The 25,174-nt window shown below is 52.6% G+C and overlaps 1 protein-coding gene across 3 annotated transcripts in view; it reads left to right on the top strand.

Moving 5' to 3' along the window:
* Window positions 1–25,174, top strand: part of Tbc1d16 (TBC1 domain family, member 16) — an 85,584-nt gene that overhangs the window by 11,219 nt on the left and 49,191 nt on the right. For all 3 annotated transcript variants that reach the window (NM_001427508.1, XM_087572565.1, XM_087572563.1), the window contains 2 exon segments: window positions 7,111–7,346; window positions 8,543–9,140. In NM_001427508.1, the coding sequence (NP_001414437.1) occupies window positions 7,169–7,346; window positions 8,543–9,140 (776 nt within the window). In that variant the 5' untranslated portion in view covers window positions 7,111–7,168.

Here is a 25,174-nt window from a genome sequence, read left to right as displayed (position 1 = left end):
TGTGTGTGTTGTGTGTGTGTGTTGTGTGTGTGTTGTGTGTGTGTGTTGTGTGTGTGTTGTGTGTGTGTTGTGTGTGTGTTTGTGTGTGTGTGTTTGTGTGTATGTATTCTCACACATGCAGTCTTGCTAGGCATCGGTGTTGGGTATCTTCATGTGTTCTGCTCCACCTTATGTAATATAGTATTGTGTGTGTAACGTGCTGTATGCACGCTTCAAACACACGGGATGGCTTTACAGTGCCTCAAATGCTCTTGTCTTTTGCTTGTCACTCACTACAAGTGCTTGGCTATGGGAATCTCCACATGTCTTGTCCTATCACATGGAGAGAACTTTGGGTCTTTGATTTTGGAATGAGAGGTGCTGAGCCTGGTGCTGGAACTGTGTAGCCTCTTTGGACTGGCTTTTTCCACAGAGATACACCCAGAAGGCTCCTTTCATGCATTTTGAGTTCCTTTGCTGAGTGGCGTTGCCTTGTCTGGAGCGATCTGAATCTGTCCACTCAGCTGTCCATAATTCTGGAATGAATAAGCCACTGTAAGCCTCCGTGTTCAGGCTTCTGCGTGGCAGAATGCATAAAATGTGTATGTATGCGTGATACATGTGTGTCACATTCCTGTATGAGGGCACATGTGTGTGGTACATGAGTGGCGGTCAGAGGACACCTCCACTGTTGGTCTTGCCTTCCACCTCTGAAGCAGAACATCTCCTTTTTCTGCTGCATTGCACACCCAAGGCTGTCTGGTTTGAGAATTCTGGGAGATTCTGTTTTTTTTTCTCTTAAATGAGTTCTGGGGATCTGAGCTCATGGTGTCAGGCTTGGGCAACAAATGCCTTAACCCATTGATCCATTTCCCAGGCCTAAGCTATGTTTTTCTTTTCTTTCTTTCTTTCTTTTTTTTTTTAGAACAGTTTCAGTTTTTTTTCTCTTTAAATCAGAACATCCAGAAAGAACTATTTATAGTTGTATAAAACCCCAACAGTGCTCAGAAGTTTTTTTATTTTTTTGAAAATAGTACATTAGATAACAGACTTTACAACCTTAAATTTCTAAATTTAGGTCTCAGGAGTTAGGCTTGCTCTCAGCGTTCAGTGACCACTGGCCCCCGGTTGAAGCCTGAGTCTCATCTGCTCCCCACCTGCTCCCCGCCTGCTCCCCACCTGCTCCCCACCTGCTCCCCACCTGCTCCCCACCTGCTCCCCGCCTGCTCCCCACCTGCTCCCCACCTGCTCCCCACCTGCTTCTCATCTGCTCCTCCCTCCTTGCACCTGTTTCTTACCGGGATCCTGTTCTTCCTGTCTGCCCCCCTCCCCTCTTGCTCTCTCTTCCCATTCTCCTCTCTGTTTTTATGCCCTTCGGCCATTAGGGCTCTGTGGAGACCCTGGCACTGCCCTCTTGCAACATCAAACTCCAGCCCTAACTTCGCATCTCCCTTGGGGACTTGGTGCTCCTGTTGGGGACACCCTCTGGGATCTTCCAGCACCTCTGTACTTGTGGAAGCAAGGACACATGATACATGGAGGATCCTGGAAGTACAGTGTGAGGCTGCGTGATAACCTACCCTGACTCCTGCTGGCCTGCGGCCATGTTCCTGCCCTGCTGCCACCTGGCAGACTTCCCTATGGCAAATGTGTAAGAGGCCAGGGCACAGGATGCTGGTGGATCCTGTAGGCTGTTTTAGGCTGGTGGACTGGGTGAGGAGGGACTGTGTGGCAGAACCTTAGGCCTTAGGCTGCAGTGGGCCTGCTCTGCAATGACAGGAAAGGCATGTGGGAAGAAGAGTGCATGCACTTGACCCCCCAGTTCCTGTCGGCCACTCCCCCCTGCAGTAGTAGAAACTCACCAGGGTGGGGACCCAGGGTGACTCGACCTTGGCGTCCAAGGGAACGATTCCGTTATTGGTGGGGTCTTGGTTCTCCCAGAGGGTCTCCAGGTCACCCGAGACCTGAGGCTGTTTTCTGTCTCTGTTCCTTGTTTGTGTAGAGGAGGCTATGACATCACAGACTGGCCTCTGTCTGGTCCCTGGGTTGGGGACACACCAAGGGACAATAGCGGATAGATTCCCAGCCAAAGTCCTGGTTATGGGACAGGCAGGGTTTGCCACGATCGGAGCAATAGGGGCTGGGACCCAAAGCCAGAGCTTTGGTAAGGAGGTCTGTGCATGAGACATGGCTGTCTAGCTCCCCCAGCACCCTACCGAGTCCACAGTGTGCTGGGAGACTCCCGGAAACACCAGCTCTGATCACTCAGTGCAGCCTGACAGATGAACCCTGGGCTCCTGGAGCGTCCCAACCCCCAGTCTTCGTGCTGACAGTGTCCAGGAGCAGGCGTTTGGAGATGGGGCTTGGAAACCTGAGCACGGTAATGACGTGTCATTATTCGTGCAGCTGGAGAGGGCGCAGGACTGATAACAGCTCTGTAGTTGTGGTGCGTGTGGCACTCAGCGCGCGTGTGCCTCTGGTATACTTGACCTGTGTGCCACAGAGCTAGGCCTCGACGCTCCCTGCACATGCAGAGAGGTTGGAGACGCCCCACCCGCAGTGTTGACCGTGGACTGCCATTCTCGCCGGCCTGGCCCCTTCGTGGGGCTGGCCACCCAGGCTGCTGAATGTTGCCTGCCCTGCTCAGCTGTCAATCCTTGGGTTCCTGCCAGCAGTTTTCCCCCAGCTGGGGATAGGGATGACTTATGGGTTCTGAGCAGAAAATCACTGTCAGAGCCAGGACCCCGAAGACAGGACCCAGGCAGGGCTCTGCTGGCTGGTGTGCCTCTCATTAGCTCTCCTCACCCACAGGGTAGCACACACAGGTGTGGCAGCCGACACAGCAGGAAGCTGTGGGGTGAGCTGGGAGTTGGGAAGAGACACTCATGAGAGGGCAAGGGAGCGATCCCCACCGTCCCCTCCTCACAGCCCAGCTCACCCCTTCCGTGGGTCCTGTCTTCGGGGCTCTGGCCCTAACTGGATAGGGAAGAGCCCTGGAATGGACCTGGAGTTCTAAACAGCTTCCCCTCACCTCCATAGCAGCAGAAGCAGGGTGTGCCTGGGCTTTCTGGTGAAGTCACAGAGACTGTGCCTATGGGAGGAGGCTTCGTTCAGGGGACTTACTCTTACAGCCTCAGGAACAAGCTGTGTTCTGTGTCGGAACTGATAGGTACCAGAAGGCGGGAAGACCCAGATGTCATGTCAGTCAGCACCTGGGGCCTGGGTAGCAGCCCCCCTCCAGTCCTGCTGTTTCTGATTGGAGATGGGCTGTGTGTTGCTATGTATCTCATTTATGATATTATTATTCATACGATGATGGTGACAGCCCAGAGAGGAGGCTAGTGTCCCCCTCCCCAACCCCCTCAGGGATCTCCACCACCCTGCCTCTGGAGGGCACCAATGGGAACATGGAATATGTAGGTCCCTGGGGCCACAACTAAGGGCCCCAAATATCCCAGCATTATGATTTTATCGTTGATTTTCCTGTTTTTATCGTTCACTCATAAAAAACATTTGCAGTAATAAAAACGCTGTAAATGCCACTCTAAACCGGCTGACAGTGAGCTCCCAGGCTCTCCCAGGTAGAGACGCTCAGGCCAGGCCCTCTGATTTATCGACAGTGCTTCTTTGAAAATTAAAGATACAAGAAAAAGCAAGGTAAACAATGAACTGCGTGGTGGTTTGTGGCTTGAGGAGAATTCCGGGAACAAGGAAAGAAGTCAGAAATCACAGAGACGGGCTCCCATCCATTTAGAGGGAAACGGGAGACTTCCGTCCTTCAGAGTAGGCGATACAAGGTAAACACACACGGGGTAAGGTGGTGCCCAGTACGGGGGTCAAGGGTCTTAGTCCGCTCTCTCTTGCTGGGACGAAGAGCATGACTAAAAACAGTGAGGGGAGGAAAGTGTTAATTTCCACTTCCACACGCCTGTCCAAGTCAGGGCAGCAAAAGGTGGTGCTGCTTCTTAGCCAGCTCCATGACTTGCTCAGTTTGCTTTCTTATACCTGGCGATAGCACCGCCCACAGTGACCTTCCCATACCAATCAATCAAGAAGACACGCCTACAGGCACGCCCACAGGCCAAGCCGACTGAGGCGGATTTCCCAGATGACTCTAGGTTGGATGAAGGTGATCAAAACTAAGCAGCAACCCAGTCAGGAGGATCTCGGACTCAAGAGCTGGTGATACAGCTAAACCGTAGAGCTTGTGCGAGGTCCTGCGTGAGATCGCCATTGTGGGATCGCCAGCAGCACACATGTAGGAGCAAGAGGCAGAGCTTAGCATTTCCGGATTTTGGCTTCTTTGGCTGCCCTAAGACGTTCACATACAAGGAGCCCGTGGACAGTAAGCGTTTATTCCTTCGTAGCTTTGGAAGCTAGAAACCAAGGCCAAGGTGCTGGCCAGTTTGTACCTTCTGAGGCTGTGAGGAAAATGACCCTTGACTCATCCCCCGGGCCTGGAGGTGGCAGTCTGCCAAGCCAATAGCTATGAAGGAAGATGTATCTGCCTCCAAATCCTTTCTTTTTCTGAGAGCCTCTGCCATCCTGGATTGAACACCAGTGACCCCCGATAGCTTGAATTCTGAGCTGGGGGTTAGGATCACAACATATGGAACTCAGAACGAGTCCAATCCACGAGGCCAGGGAGTGTGCTTGTGATGTAACCAAAAGGAAGATATAATTCCAGTGGGTGGGATTTTACACTTTTAAATTTCTGTATTTTTAGACCGGACATTGAAGATGCAAACGTAGTTTGCATCATGCTGTTCAAGGGGACGTGTTCATACATCTTCCTTTGTTCCTCTTCGCCACCCCCCTCTTTTCTTCTCTTCCTCATTCTCTTCTTCTTTTGCAGACAGGGTCTTACATACCCCAGGCTAGCCTTAACTCATAATGTAGACCTTCCAGCGATCTCTGGGATTGCACGCATGCGCAGACATGCAGGGCTTACGTCACGCTGGGGGTGGAGCCCAGGGCAGATGCTCTACCCACTGAGCCACACCTCAGCCTATCGTAACATTCATTCATTCATTCATTTATGTGAGTACACTGTCGCTGTCTTTAGACACACCAGAAGAGAGCATCGAATCCCATTACAGATGGTTGTGAGCCACCATGTGGTTACTGGGAATTGAACTCAGGACCTCTGGAAGAGCATCAGTGCTCTTAACCGCTGAGCCATCTCTCCAGCCCCCATCATAACTTTCTTGAATCTATTTTTCCCTAGTGCTAGAGATCAAACTAAAACAATTTACGTTCTAGCAAGTGTTTTATCACTCAGACATTGTTAGGAAAAGTTTTACTACATTGTGTGTGTGTGTGTGTGTGTGTGTGTGTGTGTGTGTGTGTGTGTGCGCGTGCACATACACAATGGTGGGCATATGGAAATCAGAGGTCAACTTTTGGGATCAGTCCTCTCTGCCCCGTGGGTCCCAGGGATCAAGCTTAGGTCAGCAAATGCCTTCACCTGCTGAGCCTTCAAGTTGCCCCACCCCCACCATTAACCAGGTCTTACACAGCGCAGGCTGTCCTTGAACTCACAGCTCTCCTACCTTGGTCTTCCAGATGCAGAAACTTCAGGCAGATGTTACGTCACCTAGTGCAACGAAAAAAGGGTTTCAGAGTTGAAAACAGACCAAGGGTTGCCTCTGCCCAGTGTGATGGAAACCAGACACCAGGCGGCAGGTTTAATTTAGATGAAAGAGGCAAAAAGCAAATCCATTTTGAAAATAGGAATTGTCTTACCAGAGTAAATGACCCTGGTTAATATGGAACAGATTTGCCATGGCTTGTCCAGAAGCAGCCAGGGCTCTCCAGAACATTGCGGGAGGGAGGCTGTCTGCACCCCCAGCCATCCTAGCGTGGAGAAGCGGGAGTTGCCTACATAGAGGATGAGGGCCTCCCACGTTCCGTGTCTCTTCCTCCCACGTGGTACCGGATGCCTGTGTTATTAAACGGAACGGCAGCAGGATGCCTCTCACAGCCGCCGCCCGGCTTTTGGAATCTCCCTCTGAACTTCCAGCACGTTCTTTTGATTATCCTCAGTGTGGCTAAACAGTGCCACGGAGGATGCTCTTGGTTTTCGGAAGCAGATGAGGGCTGTTGGCAGCCAAGCCTGGCGCTGATGCAGCTCCCTAAGTGATGTGGGGGAGGAGGGGCTCAGAGGAGGCGGTGCAAGCCTCTGCAGCCACTGTGGAGGCCAAGGCAGCCCTGGGCACCCCAGGGGGCAGGCAGGGACTGCTACAACACACCAGACTGAAGAGTATAAAATGTCTCACTGCACTTTTTTTTCATTTTTAATGATATGTTTTAAGAGCTACTCTTGCAGAGGTCCTGAGTTCAGTTCCCAGCCCCGCGTGGTGACTCACGACCTAATGGGAATCCGACGCTCTTCCGGTGTGTCTGAAAACAGCTACCGTGCACTCATATGCATTAAATAAATAAATAAATAAATATTTTTTAAAAAAATTAATTTCTGGCTGGAGAGATGGCTTAGCGGTTAAGAGCACTGACTGCTCTCTCAGAGGCCCTGAGTTCTAATTCCAGGAACCACACGGTGGCTCACAACCATCTGTAATGGGGTCCGATGCCTTCTTCTGGTGTGTCTGTAGACAACTACATTGTACTTATATATAATAAACAAATACATCTTTTTTAAAAATAACTTCAATAGTTTCTTTCTCTCTTTTTAAATATGGCTACTAGATAGTATTGCCTTGTTTACGTGGCTTGTGTAATTTCTGGGCCAGAGAAAGGTCACTCTTCCCCTTCTCTTTTCCCTTTTCTCCTTTTTCTAACTCCCTCCTCCCCTTCCTCTCCATTTTCCTCTTTCTCCTTCTCCTCTTCCCACCCCCTTGGTTTTTGAAGCAGCTGAGTGCTTGTTGGCAGCCAAGCCTGGTGCTGGCTCGGCTCCCTAAGTGATGTGGGGATGAGTGACTCAAAACCGTGGAGAGACGCCAGAGGCCTGTGGTAGGTTGGGCTTCGGGAGGCTGTACCGCACGGCCCCACAGCTCTGCGAGCGCCCTGTGCCAGCAGCATCCAAAAGCCACTGTAATACTGCTGGTGCGGTCCCGGGCAGGACGCAGACCAATATCCATGCCTCTGACCGTGATCTCCTCTCCTGCCCTGCAGGTCCTGACAAGCCCTGCCTGGGCCCAAGTGCGCGGAGGATGGAAACGTGCGTTCGGCCATGTCTCTGGGCCGCCTCCTTCGTCGGGCCTCCTCCAAGGCCTCGGACCTCCTGACCCTCACCACCGGGGGCAGTGGCGGGTCCCTCTCCGTCCTGGATGGAGAGGTCATCTACTCCAAGAACAATGTCTGCGTGCACGCACCCGAGGGGCTGCAGGGCCCTGGGGAGCACCATCCAGGTGAGGCAGGGGCTAGGGATGCCAAGCCAGGCCGGGGAGGCCCAAGGCCTGAGGGACCGGGTGATTCTTCCTTTTTGTTTGCCCTTCCCTGGACTCCAGCTTTTGAGCATCGATCGGCAGGGAGACCCAAAAGGGAAACCTAGATCTCTGTGTTGGACGTTTGTGTCACCTGTGACCATTCTTGGTCCACTTGTGGTCTCTCTCTGGGAATGGAGCTTCCCTTCGGCTGCCAGCGTTCTGGAGGCTCAGCCTCCCACATTCCCTTCAGCTGGCTGAAGGATTTCCTTAGACTTTCAGAGGCTCAACTTAGGGCGCTCTGGGATTGGTGGCTTTGATACAGAATGGAGTCTCAGAAGTAGCTTGTTTGGGAGGCTCAGTAAAGACATTTAAAAAGGGCTTAAGCACAGGGAGGATGAGACCTCAGCAAAGAGGCTCGCTCGGGAGTGTGCATGTGGGTTTCTCCATGGTGAGGTCCCAGCTGACTCAGCAGGCTGGAGTTCGGAGTCGCCTGTGCAGGGTTCTAGGCTGTGAGTTCTGAGCTTGGAGCGTCTGCTCACTCACGGATCTAAAACATCAGCTGTAAGCGCAGCGGCTCCCTTAGGGAGCCCTGCGCCCTACTTGTGGTGCTGGGAACGAGGGTCAAGGATGGATCTTAGGTCCTATCTGCGTCCCAAGACCATGTGACCGGAGGGTGTGGGAACAGCCTCCCCCTCACGATATGAACAGCTGGCTGAGTCTCCCAACCTCTGCCAGACACAGAAGTGAGCCAAGGGGATTTTGGCTGGAGTTCAAGTCCCCAGGGATATATGTGGTTAATGTTGCTGGCTCTTGCTTAAAGGGTTTTGAATCACAAAATCGGGGAAGCCTGGGGATGGTGTGTCATAGCCCAGGAATCGGGGTACTCCTCAACAACCTGAGGATGTGTTGGGAGATGCCAACCGCATCCCCCCTCACCAGAGTTTGATGCTGACAGCCTTAAAAGAGGCTCCTTCCTCAAACCCTATGTTTAAAACGACAAGCCAAGAAAGCCCTTGCTGACTGGAGGAGGCCCAAGTGCTATCCATCTGCCCATCTTGGATCTGGTTCTTGACATGATTGGGTCTCCCATCTGCCTCTCTCCCCCTGGTGCTGTGCATGTAGCTGGGATGCCACCTGCCCAACCAGCCCCTGACCACCTGCCCCACAACTCCCCACAGGGTACCTGTGTCTGTACATGGAGAAAGATGAGCTGCTGGGGGCTACCCTCATCCTGGCATGGGTCCCCAACTCTCGCATCCAGAGGCAGGACGAAGAGGCCCTACGCTATATCACCCCCGAGGGCTCCCCTGTGCGCAAGGCACCTCGTCCTCGAAGGCGTCGCACCACAAGCCTGGGGGCCACCTACCAACCCTCTCCCACAGAGCCAAGGCCTCCCCTGATTCCCAAAGACGAGGACATCCTGGTGGTGGTCCAGAACACGCAGGATTCTGTGCACATCAGCCCTACAGACGAAGATGGGGTAAAGCTGGCCCAGGGCCCAGAGGTGGATGGGCCCCTGCCCACCTCACAGCCTGTGCATAGTGACTCTGGGATCCTGTCTACAGTTAGCTCCCAGGATGGGACGGAGAATGGCCGGGAGCCACGGCCCGAGGCTGTGGAGGAAGAGGGCTCCTTGGAGTTGTCAGCTGATGGCGTGAGCCGGGATAGCTCCTTTGACTCAGACTCTGACGCCTTCTCCTCGCCCTTCTGCCTCTCCCCCATCAGTGCGGCCCTGGCGGAGGGGAACAGCTCTGCATTCCTGGAGAGTGAGGGCAGGTGAGTTCATGATGCAGACCCCCAAGACCTGAGCTGGGTTTTGGGGAGTGGTTCCAATATCACCTGCTTAGTCCATAAGGAGCAGTCTTAGGGCCACCACATGGTGACTGAGAAAGGCACCCGATTGGTCCCTGCGTTCATCTCCTCCAATTCCTCTCCTTCTCCATCCATTTCTCTTCCACAGTCTTGATACCCAGGACTACTGCCTGGTGGGGTGACCCCTGACCAGGGTCCCATTCGCAGGATCTTTGGACTTTTCTGTTCCTATTTGAGAACAAACTACTGCCTGTGACCCTGGGTGGCACTGTGAGTTCATGCGGTGTTGCCTGACCCACTTCTGGGCTCTGCTGACGACCTGACACATGGCCTGGTCTACTGGGATTCCTCCCTGTTTCCAGGTGCAGAGATAGAAACACAGCCCTGGGTGTTGGACAGTGGAATATGTGCAGCGTTCCCTCTGCTGAGTCAATGCGCCTGTGCCCCGTGGGGAGCACGTGCCTGGACTAATTGGCCAATGAGTGGGCTAGATGGCATATGCTGTAGTTTCAGGAGTTGGGAGGCAGGATGGCTTGCCTTGCAGAGGGTCCTCTGGCCTGGGGGCCCAGGGTGCTATGTCTGACCAATGAGGACTGTCACCATGTCACCACCCAGTGTCCTCGGGGTTCTTAGGTCCTTTTGTGTAACGGAACTTTCTCTGGGGAGATACAACACATGCATCTGCTCACCCCACATAGGGAGCCCACACGTCACAAAAGTGTGGACACCATCAGAGTCCAACTTGGTGAGCCGTGAGTCTTATTGAGTTTACTTACAGGAGTAGAAATGACTCAAAAACAGCTGCATCACCAATGCCCACCCAAGCATGAGTGACAGCTCACAAAGCTGGGAACCTAGAGCTCCTTTCTAGGCGCCTCAATAGGTCTACACCTCCTCCAGGCAGCTCTGCTGGTTTCTGTTGCTTGCAGCTGGTCTGGTCTCTTTGAGGGGTCTTTGCAGCATTTATCAGTCTCAGAGGGATTTTCAGTTTTTATTGTGTACTCTGGCAGGGAGGAGCCTGGTGAATCTAGTTGGTTTCAGGGACTTCCTGAAGCCTTTTGAGTTGTTTACCTTCCTGCTTAAGGAGCTTCCCTGGGAGATGGAATGTTTCAATCTGTAACTGTAAAACTCAGGTCCTCAGAGGTTAGTGCATGCATGTGTAACTGGGCAAACCGTAGACACCCAAGGATGAGCTCGTGTGACTCCAGTGTCTTCTGTATCCCAGACTTCGTGGTACTCAGCTTGTTAGATTTCAGTAGAATGACAATAATAAAGACGGTGGTGAGAGCGGGTGCTAGCCAGACAGTATGTGATTAAGTTTTGAGCTCACAGGGAGTGGAGATTGTGGTGGACATCGGTGCTGTAGCACACGGGCACCGAGGTCAATTAGATCTGGATTATGTGTATTCATGCTATGAGCTAGATACTGGTGCTGCCCTACCCTCATATTCAGGGAAGGGAGTGAGGGAGGCTCAGGGGTCCCATGGCTTGTTGGAGGTTACTATCATGCCAATGCTGCAGTGAGCCAGTCAGCAGAGGGCTCTGCAGAGGCAGCACCTTGCTGGCTACAGCAGTTAGGAATTCAAGATGGAGTCTGTCCTGATAATACCTCGTTGATAAGACACGGTCTTCTAAAGCCCCAGGGGGTGATAATATTGGTCTTGGTGTTTGAGAATGCAGACAGAATGATGCAGTCAACCATAATGGGCATTCCAGGCCTGGTTCATTGAACCGGGATTTGACTAAGAAACCTTCAGTAACCCTTGGCTGGGCAGACTTGGGAGCTCCCCCTGGTGGTGCCACAGCAGCAGTGCAGGGTGCTTTCCGGTATTGCTACACACAGTGCCAGGCTGAGATAGAGGTGGCCTTGCTTGGCTTTCTCTGTAGCTTAGAGTCTGCAGCTGAGGGTGGGCAGACCTGAGCCTGCTCCCTGCCATGTGACCCATCAAGGTAGGAGCTGGGATCTAAGAATCGGGGCACAGGGTGTCGCTTAGTCCTGGCTCCCTGCTTAACATGGGTCTGGGGCAAGCTTCTTTTCCAGGATCCCCTGCCCTCGTCACTGTAAAATGCAGACCATAATATGCACTTTATGCCTGAACTGGAGCCCTCGGGTGCAATGACTCTTGGTCTCTGGGTTTTGCTTCCCTCCCTATTCTCTGCTTCTGGTGGCTGTGAGCCTCAGCTCCGGGGACCCCGTGCATCTGGGTTTTGAGGGGCCATCTCCAGTTCCCCACAGGCAGAAGGGGGCACCTCTCACCTTCCTCTGCTCTTTCCCCTCTCTCTGGTTCCTGGATCACACCCTCAGGCCGAATGCCTGGTGTGCAGCCAGTGGCAGCTGGAGGTGGGCAGTAACTTCGGACCCCAAAGGAAGTGTCAGACCCTGGCCTTACTCCTGGCTGTGAGGTCTTGCACATCCGCAATGCAGCTGTCTTAGGGGGGTGAGGTGTATCTGAGAATCCCTCCTCAGGGCTGGTGGATGTGAGGGCAAGGCTGGGGTATGAGATCAGGGAACCTGGCAGCAGGGCTGTCCCTCTGCAGGAGATGGCTCCTGGGAGTGTACAGCTTCTCCCCTCCCCTCCCTAGGATGCACCCTGTGACTTAGCCTAGTGTCTGCTTAGCTGCCACATGGGGCCCCTGTAGGTCGATCACACTTGCCCTTCCTGCCGGATCAGTGTATCTTACCCGATGGCGTTGGAAAAGGGTTGTTGTAACAAAATGCCTGAGACTGAGTATTTAGAAAGAGAGAAAGGGGGCAGGAGAGATGGCTCAGCCGTTAAAGGCTAGGCTCACAACCAAATATATAAGAAAGAGAGAAAGGAGGACTGACCCTCTGTGATGGCACAGCAGCCATCCCAGGTTTTCGTGGCCAAGACTGAGTTCAATCTCTAGGACCTAAACGGTAGAAAGAGAAACCTCTCTCAAAAGTCATTCTCTGACCTCCACACAGATACAGCCCCTCTCTCCCCTCCTTCTTCTCTCCCTTCCTCCCTCCTCCCCCCTTCCCCAATACATTTAAAACAGGCTGGAAAGGTGGGTCAGTGGTTAGAGCAGTTGTTACTCTTGTAGAGGGCCAGCTTCAGTCCCCAGCACCCACACGGTGGCTCATGACCATTCTTAACTCCAGTTCCAGGCAATTCGGTGACCTTAAACCTCTGCAAGTGCCAGACGCAGACAAGCTACACACGCATGCAGGCAGGCAAAACACAAAACAAAACAACTGCGAACAAAAGGCTACATGATACGTAAGCTACTGTTTAGAGGTTGAAACCCTAGCCTGGTGGAGGATCATCTCTGGCCTCTAGTGAGGCGGCCCTGCTGGCTATATCGGGGGACACTAAAGTTGTCCTTAAAGACAGGAGACCAGATCACAGGATGGGGCTGGCTAGCTTCGTCCTGTCATTAATTTATTGATTTGCTTGCTTTATATCCTGACCGTAGCCCCTCCCTTCTTCCCTCTCTCCCTCCCTCCCTCCCTCCCTCCCTCCCTCCCTCCCTTCTTTCCTCCTCTCAGTCCCACCCTTCCAACTCACTCTCCCCTTCTCCTCAGAGGCTTGAATTCTGATCCTCTTGCCTTGCGAATGCTGGGACTATGACTGTGTAAACCACACTGGGTTTGTTCTATGCTAGGGATCCAATCCAGGCCTTGCACACTGGACAAGTGCTCTCCTGTCTGAGCTGAGTCCCCAGCCCCAAGCCTGCTTTTGCAGCACTGAGGAGTGAGCCCAGGGTCCCTTACCACTGAGATACATTCTCCGACCTTCTCTGAGTTTTCAGACAGTGGTCCGGCCTGAGTTTGAACTCACATGGTAGCTCAGGCAGGCCTTTAACTTTCTGTCCTCCTGCCTCAGCTTCTGAGTAGCTGGGATGACAGGCCTGGGCCTCCAGGTCTAATTCATCAGTATGTTTTGAACTCCCCAAGGAGTTTCTCTTTGCAGTGGCCTTGAGGACCATGACTGTGGAGAGGCCCAAGGGAGAGCGGGTCCTGCGTGCTGGGCAGAGAGTGTTGGGGCTGAGGACTGGAGCACTGATACTGGGCAGGGGCTTAGCTCTGAAGACCTGAATGCATCTACCTGGTCTGCTCCTTCAATTCACAGAATTGAGTCCCAGGGAGGCCAGGCCAGGGCAGGACAGATAATCTGGCTCGTGGTTGCCCTCTAGTGGCCGAACTGAAGAACAGCATGTGCAGGCATAGTAGTGGCTGAGGATGGACAGACAGACCCGGCAATGTCAAGTCCCTCTCCATTTTGTTATTGGCAGGATGTTCATGGAAGGCCCGAGGAGTTAAAAGCATGCCAGGGTCCCTTGGGCTGTCTGTCTTTGCCCACTGCCTCCGGGATATAGCCCGGCAGGGCCTGCTTCTCAGTGAACCCAGCCATGTACTAAGTTCCGAGCTCTCTCTCTTGATTCCCCTCCCGTGTCACAGTGATAGCTTGCAACCCATGGTCTGTTGATTCAAGGCCTTGCTGGGAGTGGATGCCTGGGACTTGGCTCACAGGGATTGGGTTCTGGTGGTCTTGGTCTCCGTCTACCCCCCTGTCCCTTCTAACGTCAGGAAACACAGTTCTGCTCTGGTAGTGTCAAAGATGACACCATAGTCAGGGCCATCTGGTCACCTCTTCACCTCCAGGAGAAGTATGTCCCTTCTGAAGAACCAGCTTGGGTGTGCGCGTGTGTCTAGCTCGTGTGAGCATGTGGATAGTTTGTTTGTGTGAGCCTGTGTCTAGCTCATTGTGAGCTGGCCTTGAACTGGGAACTGGGGATAGAAATTAACATCATACATTCTTTTTGTCCTGTCCTGCTTCAAATGCCTTGTATGGAAAGGAAGAGACCGCTCAAATTTCAGAAAGAGGAAAGTGCACACAGATGTCTGAGGGAGCAAGGAAAGGGCCCACATACCCACCAGAAGGAAGGAATGCTAGCCAACCCCACTAGTAAGTGCTCCTGAGTGTCTGCTTCCCCTCAGCCTGTGACCCAACCCTACCTCTCCTAGCCCTGCAGCACAAGGCAAAAGAATCCAGTTCTGCTGAGAGCAAATTTCCAGAGACTCAAAACCAGGGTGGGGCTGGAGAGATCAGTCAGTTACAAGCATGGGGGTCTGAGTGCAGCACCAGTGTCACATAAACCCCTGATCCCAGCACTCATGAGGCAGAGAGAGGAGGATCCCTGGGGGCTCATGGGCCAGCCAAAGAGACCCTGTCTAAAACCAACAAAAAGGTAGGCTGGGGCGGGAGCAGAGGCTCAGTGGGTTAAAATACTCGCTGGGTGCTTTTCAGAGGACCGGGGAGGCTCAGCACCCACGTGGCGACTCACACCATCTGCAGTTCCAGTTTCAGGGATCCAGTGAGCTCTTCTGGCCTCCAGAGGTGCACGGACAGACACGCAGACAGAACAGCCATACGCACACATACACGCATGCACACCAGGAGGCACACGGGGTGACTGATGCCGTGTCTGAGCTTTGGGAAGAGCTGAGACCTAATGTGGCTGTTCGGCGGGGCTGCAGGACTCTGGCCATGGAAGAGAACAGTCCAGATCTGAGCTGTCCAATGTTGTAGTCCCTCATGCCACAACCCTTGTGAACCCCTGAGGTAGGGCACGTGCAACCAAGGAATTTTTTTTAGGATTTCTTTATTTCAGAAGAGGGCACCAGATCCCATCACAGATGGTCGTGAACTACCATGCAGATGCTGGGAACTGAACTCAGGACCTTGGGGAAAGCACTCAGTGCTCTTAACCACTGAACCGTCTCTCCTCAAGAATTCTTATCTTTTATGTTTAGGATCAGGGTCTCATGTAGCCTAGGCTAGCCTTGAATTCATTAATCAGGGGTGACCTCGAATGTCCGGCTGCAGCCTCCTGGTGTTACAGGTGTATGGTGCTGCTATTCCTAATGTATCTGGTGTTGGGGATGGACCCTGCATGCCAGACACACACTGCACCATCTGCGCCCCAGCCCTAGCTGCAGCTAAGTACTTTCATTGTGTGTTTTGAGTATTACTGGTTTAAACGGTATCTGTGGCCAGTGTTGGCTAGCTGTGTCAGGATAAAGACACGAGAGTGTGTAAAACACAGGCCAGTTATGAGGCAGATTTTAGTTTTACACATCTTATTTTGTGGTTATATTAATCTTAGAAAGAAAGCCAATTTTCTTTTTTTTTTTTTGTTCTTTTTTTCGGAGCTGGGGACCGAACCCAGGGCCTTGCGCTTCCTAGGCAAGCGCTCTACCACTGAGCTAAATCCCCAACCCCAGAAAGCCAATTTTCTAAAAAATAGCCCTAAGGTGGACGGGATGGCACACACACTTGGAGACAGAAGCACACCGACCTCTGTGAGTTCAGAGGCCAGCCTGGTCTACACAGGGTTCCAGGACAGCCAGGGCTATGTAGGGAGACCTGTCTCAGAACAGATAACCCAGAGATGGGCGTGGCTTGGCATTTAAAGGCGCAGACTGCCTTTGCAGACGGACAAGGTTCAGTTTCCATCACCCACATAGTGGCTCATATCAGCCTGTAACTCAGGCTCCAGGGGATCTGACCTCCCAAAGCACCAGACATGCTTGTGATGCACACACACACACACACACACACACACACACACACACGCACGCACAAAGACAAAACACATAAAAAAGCAAATTAAATCTAAAAAAAATTTTTTTTCATGACAAAAAAACTAGCAGTGAGGGCAGACACGGATGGCTTTAATTCCTAGGATCTCATCTGAGCCTTCTCCCTGGGGACAGCGAGGGCCAAGCTCTCTCTCGACACGTCCTTTCTGTCATTCCTGGTATATATTCCCAGGGTGCCTGACCCCGTGAAGGATTGGTGTTTAGGTGAGAGACAGATGTGGTGGCTTTGAGTCCCCAGCAGGGTTGTGGCTTCCTCCGCAGGTTCTGTGTTCCTGCAGGCCTGCTTGGGGCCCAGAGGAGCCTGGCTCAACCTCAGAAGTAAACAGGCATCTTGGGCAGGGATCCTGGACAAGGTCCGCTGGCCACCCCCACCCCCCACCCAGGTACTTCTGGGAATTGCTGCCCCAAGCAACCTTCCTGTTTCCTGGCCTTATTGCTGGAGCTGGAACACTCCTTCCCTCCTGCTGAAGCCCCAGCCACTGTAAGTGGAGGAAACTTTGCCCTTGAATGGGCCATATAGGAGGGTTTACTTATCTATGTATGTATGTGTGTATGTATATATATATGTATGTGTGTGCATGTATGTACATACGTATGTATGTGGACTTCAGAAATTGCTTCCTGTCAGGCAGTTCATTGTGCCCACACACCTGTGTGGGGTGCGTGTGTGTGTGTGTGTGTGTGTGTGTGTGTGTGTGTGTTCATCTGGAAGGGAGGGCACACCCGTGTGGCCTTCACATGTATGGGTGAGCATGTGGAAGGGAGGGTTAACATAGGATGTCTTCTTTAATTGCTTGCTGGCCACCTCAGGTTTTCCAGACAGGGCCTCTCATTCAGCACGGCTAGCTAACAAGACAGGATCTTCCTGTCTTAGCCTTCTCAGAGCCGAGATTAAGGTTCTCAGCTTTTCAAATGGTGCTAAGCGTCAAACTCAGGTCCTCGGCCCCTTGTGCCTCACTGTTCTGTTTCTTCTCGTCTCATTTGTCCAGGCTGGGTTTGAACTCCATGCATAGAAGGTGTGACGTCGAAATTCTGATTCTTCCGTGTCTAAGTGTCATGAGCTGGGGTTATAGGGGTTCATCAGCACAATTGGCTTGTCTATAGGATCTTGATTTATTCTCTCCTCTCTCCTCTCTCTCTCTCTCTCTCTCTCTCTCTCTCTCTCTTTCTCTCTCTCCCTCTCTCTCTCTCTCTCTCTCTCTCTCTCTCTCTTTCTCTCCCTCTCCCTCTCTCTCTCTCTCTCTCTCTCTCTGTATCCGTGTGTGTGTGTGTGTGTGTGTGTGTGTGTGTGTGTGTGTGTGTGTGTGTGTGTGCTTGCTATGGGCAGGAAGTTACCCTTGGAGGCCAGAAGAGGGCATGAGAGTTACGGATGGCAGTGAACCACCTGATGTGGGTACAAGAAACTAAAGTCAGATCCTTTGGAGGAGCAGTAAGTGCTTTTAACGGTTGAGCCACCTCTCCAGCCCCTGTCAATGGGGTCTTGAAAGCCCCATGGGGTCCCCAGAGTCCCCAGGGTGTCTGCCCTAGCATCACATAACCCAGTGGAACTCTTCCTTTTACTAATGTTTATCCGATGTAAATTCTAATGAGGTGGCTTCTTTCACAGGGAGCGGGGGGGGGGGGGGGACAGGTTTCCTGGAAGCCACATGCAGAGCCTGGAACAGCTACTGCGGTGGATGCCACGCAGGTGTCACGCCTGACTCTGTCGGCACTCGGGAGGGGTCAGCCCTCCTTGATGGGTGAACATGGTGGAGTAAATGGTCTAAGTGTTTTTGCCTTTGGGAGGAAACAGGTCCATAACAAGGCATCAGCTCAATGGCTGAATTATTAATGACGTTATCACGCATGGTTGGCGTGGCGACCTCTCACAGAGGGGAATCCGAGGATCCATGAAGGTTCTAGAATCAGTAAACTTGCTGGAATCATGAGCCTAGAAGTGCGGGTGCCTCGGTGCTGCCACAAAGGTTCCTGGCACCCACCCATCGCCCCAGCCCTGCACCAGGTGGCAGGCGTGTGCCAGCCCCTAGGTTGCTTCCTGAATGACCAAATGATCTCTTTCTGTACGACCGTCATGCACAGGGAGGCATGCCCAAGGAGGAGTGGATACCCTTCCAGGGTGAGCAAGCCAGGAGGAACACACAGGAACAGCCTTGGCAAGCCCTCCCTTCCCTCCCCAGAGCTGCTCAGTGCTCTGAGAAGAGGAGAAACCAGAGGGGAGAGAAGGGCAGAAGGGTCCAGAGTCAGGAAAGGACAGGTGAGCAGGTAAGGTAGGGAACGGGGCAGGCCCTGGTGGCCTTTGGGTGGCTCAGTCACACTGAGGACCGGGAGGTCTGGGATAGGGGTCAGGTACTAGAGGCTGGTCTATGGGTGCTATCCCCTGCTGGTGTCAGGGAGGTGAGTCCTGTAGAGATCAAGGGAAGGTAGCAGCCAGGAATCCCGAGGGTACCCAGGAGGGGTGGATCGTCCTGAGCCCTGTTGTGGGCTGCCGCAGGTGTTTAAGCCGCCTACCACCCCTGCCTTTCAGGAAACACTGGGGAGACCCGAACATCCCTCCATCCAGGCGCAGGAGGCTGCTGCTTCCGGGAGCCGTTGTTTGGGCTTGTTTGCGCTTCTGCAGCCTGGAGCTGCGATTTATTTCTTTAAAACATCCCCTCACTCGACACCCTGCAATCTGTTCCGCGCTGCGGAAGACTCGTCTCGCCTTATGTTTCTGTAGCACTTGGCAGGCTCCTTGCGGAGGCTGGCCTTCCCCAGCCCACCCCCAGTCGAGGTGGCTGTCCCCACCTGCACCTCCATCGTGAAGGGTAACCCTTCAGGGGTTTCCCCGGGAGCTTCAGGGAGGGTAGCCCTTCAGGGGTTTCCCGGGAGCTTCAGGGAGGGTAACCCTTCAGGGGTTTCCCCGGGAGCTTCAGGGAGGCACCACAGCAGCAGGTCTGAGACCATGGGACCTGGCTCACGTACCCCCCAGAGATGACTAGAAACAGTCAGGGGTGGATGTCTCACTGTCAGGCCGTGAAGTCGAGGGTGCCCAGGCAGCAAACCGGGCCCTCAGTTGCTGGCTGCTCTTCAGCTTCCTGCTCATTAGCAGGCGTTGGCTGCCACCCACTTCAGGAACTCCGAGGCACTGCCAAAGAATTTGGACTGGGTCTCGACAGCACCCGGCCCTTCCATGTGCTACTCGATGTACACATGTGTTTGGCTCATGCATGACAATGGGAGGAGCTGTGGGCTGGGGCCCAGGGACCCGGCTCGGTCTGCAGCCTGGTACATTTCATAGCCAGATACCTAGGTGTGAAGTGCGCTAGATCTGCCATCCCCAGTGTGACCTCAGCAAGGTTTTTCACTTCCTAGCCTCGGTCTCCCCACCTGTGAAATGGGACCTTGGTGAGGGCGTGCGGTGCATGCAGAGCCCTGGCTGTGAGCCCCACACAGTGGGCGCCACTCACTGTTGCCATGGTGACCAGACTGACAGGTGGCACCTTTAGATGCCCAACATTCTTCAGCTCTCTGCTCAGTTTGGTATGGGCGTCCCAGGGTCAGCATGACAAAGAGCTGTATCCAACCACCGAAGAGGAGAGAAATACATCCTTTCACACTGGAGGCTCTAGTTCCTGCAGTCTTCAGCCTCTGACTTCGCTGTAGTCACATGACCTTGCCCTGCCTGTGTGCACACTCCCCTCTTGATCACCTGTCTTTTGCACTTCATTCCCAGTTGGCCTCTGAGGCAGGTCAAGTGGGTCTTGTTCTAAGTGACAGGTGAGTGGGGCCTGAGGAAAGACATTAATTTGCCTTAAAAATGACAAATTGGAGCCGAACCCATGGCTTAGTGGTTAATCTCAGCACCCACGACCATCTGAAACTCCAGGTCTGGGAGATCCGATGTTCTCTCCTGGCCTCTGTGGACACCAGGCACACTAAGTGACACAGACATACATTCAGGCAAAAATGAAACTCATGAACATAAAAGACAAATAGATCTTTTTAAAAGCTGCCAAAAGTGTTGGGCGTGGTGGCTCACACCTGTAATCTTAGCAGGGAGGCGGAGGCAAGAGACCTGCCACAAGTGGGAGGCCGGTGTGGACTACATAGCAGGTCCTTGTTTCAGAGAAAGAAAAAGGATGTGAGTCTGTTTCAGGAACTCGGGGAGAATTTTTGATGCTGCTGGGCGGTGGTCATTGTTTTCGTGTGGATATATTTTCCTCCTGGCCTCTCGGTGGATTCTGACTGAAACTACACTCTCTCTCAGGGACTGGAGGATGGGACAGAAAGCTGGCATTTTGTGCTTTGTGGACCAGATGGGCACTGCTGCTGTGTCTGAATGCCACCTTGTGTGCCAAAAGCTTCCACCCAAAATATGCAAATGTCCCCCCACCCCCGGTGAGCCTCACCACAGACACAGGGATATAAGCTTTGAATGGCATTTGTAAAGCGTGAAAAAAAATATATAAATATATTTTCTTTCAACATTTAAGATATTCAGGCTTAAAGCAGGTGTGGCACATGGCTTTAATCCTAGTACTCAAAAGGCAGAAGCAGGTAGCTCTCGGTGAGTTCAAGGCTAACCTGGTCTAGTTCCAGGACAGCCACGACGCCAGTGAGAACCCTCTCAAAACAAACAAATAAACAAAATGAAACCCAAAAAATATATGGACCGGAGACGTATTATGGAACCCGGGGGTAGTCTCCAGCACTTTATAAACCAGCTGGGGTAGACATGCCTATCGTCCCAGCATTCAGAGCAGGAAGGTCAGAAGTTCAAGGTCATCCTTGGATTCGTGGTTAGAGGCCAGCCTGGGAGACAGGAGACTTTGTCCTAAACAAGCAAGCAAGAAAGCCGAACGTATGTGTCGGAGTGGAGAGAAGGAAGTCTGTTAATGGAATATTTGAGAATCAGGCATGGCGGCACTTACCTGCACTTCCAGAACTCCAGAGGCCAAAGGTTGTGAAGTAGAGGCCAGATGGGCTGCATGATGAGCCTTGTCTCAGACAAAAGAAACATCAGGACCAGAGAGATGGCTTGGCATGTCAAGGCTCCGGTGTCATACCTGATGGCCCACATTGGGTCCCAGGCCCTTCATATGGAAGGAGAGAACTGAGTGCTGCAAGTCTGACTTCTGCATGTGTGCGCGAGCATACAAATAAGTGAATGAATGAAATAAAAGAACAAAGACTGATTGCCTGGCTCCTGGGCTGAGTAGACAGACAGCAGCCTGGAGACAGACAGTGGCCTGGACTTTGCCTGGCCCTGGTCTAGGCCAAGCACTACCCAGTAGAAACACAGTGGATAACCTTTGCCCCATCCCTCAGGGTGGCATCCTGGATATGCCCTCACTTGGCCTCTATTCAGTAAAGGAGACTGAGGAGGCCTGTGGGTGTCCTATCTACAGGCACAGTCTCTATAAATCTCTCTCTCTCTTTCTTTCTCTCTCTCTCTCTCTCTCTCTCTCTCTCTCTCAAGAGAGAGAGAGTGTGTACACATGTGAGTGCAGTGCCCACAGGGTCAGAGGCTTCAGATACCCCGTAGGTGGAGTTATAGATGGCTGGGAACTGCCTGGAACAGAACCCAGGAACCTTTGGAAGAGCAGCATGTTCTCAGCCAAGTCACTGCTCCGGCTCCTGTGTGATACATCTGAACATACCCTGTTGCTGTCTTTTGTCTTTTAGCCTCTTCCCTCTGACTCCCTTTGTCCTCTGCCTCTTCCCTCTGACTCCCTTTGTCCTCCCAAATAGTTCCCCATCCTACTTCCACGGCTGCTTGTGACTCACTGAATTTAATTAGAGCTGCTCGCATGAGCATGGCTGGGAGGTTCCTTACTGGATCTGACTCTATGGCTACACCACTCAAGATCTCCCCCCTTTCATCCCCAACAACCATTTACTACCCAGAGCTCCTGGGAAGGGGGATGTTGGGTCCTCACAAGCCCCCTGCCCTTGTTCCTGATGGAATGTTGACTGGTCTTGTGCGGGTCTCAAGTTGGGGAAACACCACCATTGTGGATTACAAGATGGCCTTTCTCTACTCTCCTCCCCACCCTCCAGCTCCTTCCTCCTCCCTGACCTCTCTGAGGCTTGGAGGAAGTGATACAGGGGTCCTATTTAGGGACCAGCATTCAAGATGCAGTTTTCTGCATCCCCACCAAGGCTGGTTTTGAACTCGGGGACTCCAGCAATCCCGTTCCCTGAGCCTCTTGAGTAGCCATTGGAACTACCTGACTTCGAGTGTTTGAAACCATCTGGACATGTGTGCGGCTGTGCCCTAGGATGCCCATGGTCTCTTCCCACTGATGGCCGGGGGGTTTGCTTCTATCATCTGCCATCTCCATCCCCTTGGTCAGAGTGTCCCTCCGCACCAGAGTGCTGATGTTTGCTTCTCTCTCTCTTGAATTTCAATAGTTTTTAAAATTTATTTTAGAGACTAGGCTTTTGTTGAACATGTGTGTCTTATCAGTGTTCCCTTCTGTGGCTCACATCACTGATGCCAAGTCTCGGAACCCCTGGTCTGGCTGGGGACTGGAAGCCGTTCAGGCGTTTCCCTGCTCTGTGGCTTTGTGTCTGTGGCCCATGTGAGTTAACTTGGGTGTAAGGTGTGAGGTTTGTTTTCGGGCTGTGCGTGGGCCCCAGCAGCACGTGTTGGAAAGACATCTTTGCCTGCAGAGTCCTGTCTCTCTGATGTCATGGGGGGATGCTTGTGTGGGTCATTGTCTTTATTTTTAAAGATCACAATCATTCCTTCCTTCCCTCTTATCTCTCCAAACCTTCCCATGCTGTCCCATTGAAATTTATAACCTTTCCTTTAATTGTTGATACATACGTGTGTGTTTGCATCTGTGCATCTGTGCATGTGTGCATGCGTGCGTGTTCCTAAGGATGTAAATACAATCTGCTCAGGCTGTTTAATGTTACTCATATGTACGTTTTCATGGCTGACCACTGTATAATCAGCTGGCGTGCCCTTCCCTCTCCAGCTCTCAGCATTCCTTAGTTGCCTGTTGTAGTTCTTCCTCTGTGTGGGATTGAGGCCTCATGGGTGTTCCTGATCCTCATCAGCCCATTCTCGTTCCTGTCATGTTTAAGTAAAGTTAGGGAGACTTTATGGGTGCGGTTTCTAACGTTTCTAAGAGATACAATGTTGCAGCACATGGCTATGTTGTTAAAAACAAAAGGGAAACATCAAATGAACCATTGAAACTACCCAGGTGTTCAAATCAGTATCCAGTTCGGTATGGGGTCTGTACAGTCACCCACAGAAGCTTTGCGTCCTGTCTTCTCACTGCCCTGTGCCCGGTGTACTCAGAACAGAGCCCAGTATAGCATTGCTGCCCTCTGGGCATCAAGAATGGCTCATGACCCGTAATGGCCTTGGTTCAGTGCACTGTGTTGTCCATGACTCGGTTTAGGGCTCTTTGTGGTCCGTTGTTTAGGGACCGACTTTGTCCATGGTTAGGGCCCCTCACTGTCTGTGTCTCAGGACCCTGAATCATTGGGGGCTCACTCTACTCAGGACTGGGCTGTGGCTGGGAGCCCTACATTTTCCACGGCTTTGAGCCCTCTGTGGTTCAGTGTGGGTCTGTACTGTTGAGGTCTCCCCCTACCTGTTTTCTGCCAGACTTTTCCTTTGTAGGAGTCATACGGCTTCTAGAAAGAGGGCCTTGCTGGCTCACCGCCCCTGTTACGAAATTCTACGGCCTCGACTCCTCCCCTCTCTGACCTGAGATTCCAGAAGTCACCTTCGAGGGAACTGGACTCCAGAGAGATGGGGGGCGGGGGGGAATGTCGGATGGTCAGGTTCATCTTGAACTCGACTCTGCTATCAGCAGAAGCTGGCAGGTCTTAAACAGCTGAATGCTTTCTGCTAAAGGTACTGGGTCACCAAGGAAGGAAGTAAACCAGTGTTCCTAAGCTTAAGATGCAGTTCCCAAGAGACAAGTTGTTCCCCTCCTGCCCCCAACCCCTGCCCTCCCCCTTGCCCAGGGCACCTGAGCCAGGGCTGGGATCTTCTCCACAGCCTACTGGGGTCCCTGATGTAACCTAGCCGACTGGTTGCACAGGCTCCTGCGGCTCACTGGGGCCTGTGCTCAGCGTTCAGGAGCTGCCCTGGGGAGCCGGCAGCTGTTGGCCTGTCTCTTGCATCAGCAGCTCTGATTGTCAAGGCCAGCCTGAGGTCACAGCCACCCTTAGGGGATGACGAGGCAGCTCATCGGGCATCCGGGAGATCATACAGTACCTCTAGGGGCCCAACCTGGCTGTCGTAATGTAACCAACACATGACGAAACCCTCAGAAACCTGGGGGCTTTTGTCCTGAGGTGCAGAGATCTTTATCTGCCTCTGGCTTGCATGCCTACACTTTGCAGCTGAGCAAATGGCACCTTCTGTTTCCGCTCACATATCCTGTCCCTAGGCATACAGGGCATGGGGCTCCTGCTGACCCCTCACTCCCATACAGAATGTGCCCCCCCCCCCCGTTTCAGGGAACCACAAGGACAGTCGCCCAGCCTTACTCAGCCACACTTCGCTTTGAACAGTCATCCCGTAGCTTTGATCTTCCTTAGCTACCAAGGGTAAAACAGATGGCCTCTAATGGTGGACAAAACCCTGGGCCATGTCTCAGCTCTGCCTGTCCACTGCACGATGGGGCTAACACCTGACCCTCCTACAAGACAGCCCTTGGGAGAAGCTTGGGACCATAGGTCCTGAGCTGAGTGTCTAGCTCCAGTCTTTGATGGAGCTCCAGCTGGGCTTATGTTTGTTCTAGTACCTTCCTTACCCTTGAGTCCCAGGAGAAGAGAAATTGAGACCGTTCTGGGGAGTTTATCACCTAACTCTGTTCCGTTTTATTCCGTGGTTCTTAGACATAAGTTTCCAACCCTTGAGAAAGCTGGTTTATCCCGGACTGCTCAGGAACCAGTAACCCATGCCGGCGGAAGGCTAGGGTGTGGGACTATAGATGTGGGAAGACTCTGGAGGAAGAGTGAGGTTGAAAGCTTTGTAGGTCACTGGACGAAGCAGCTGTGCAAATCCTGGATGAAGGAAGCCAGGGCGTACAGAAGTAGGAGCTAAAATATGAAGAGGGCAGCATGGGGAGATGGAGAAAGCACCAGGATCCGCCGCATGGCAAATATTTAGACACAGCAAGGTTCATGTTTAGTCATTCAGTCTTTCTCTCTCTGAGTCTGGCAGCCATGTTGGGGCCATTGTCAAGTGATAGTCTCCTTCCCTCGGGGCTTCAGGGGTTTGCAGTTCCAAAGACCACTATTTTATTTGGGTCACAGACTTCCCCCCTTGGGAGATGTGGGAAGATGGTCCTCACAGGTAAGGCTCCGTGACCAGCATGCATCCCCATCTATTAGTCTCCCTGGCGGGGGTCAGTTC

Source organism: Rattus norvegicus, chromosome 10, assembly GCF_021556685.1.
Source record: "Rattus norvegicus strain SHRSP/BbbUtx chromosome 10, alternate assembly SHRSP_T2T, whole genome shotgun sequence".
Taxonomy (NCBI): Eukaryota; Metazoa; Chordata; class Mammalia; order Rodentia; family Muridae; genus Rattus; species Rattus norvegicus.
This window is presented reverse-complemented; position numbering and strand designations above follow the sequence as displayed.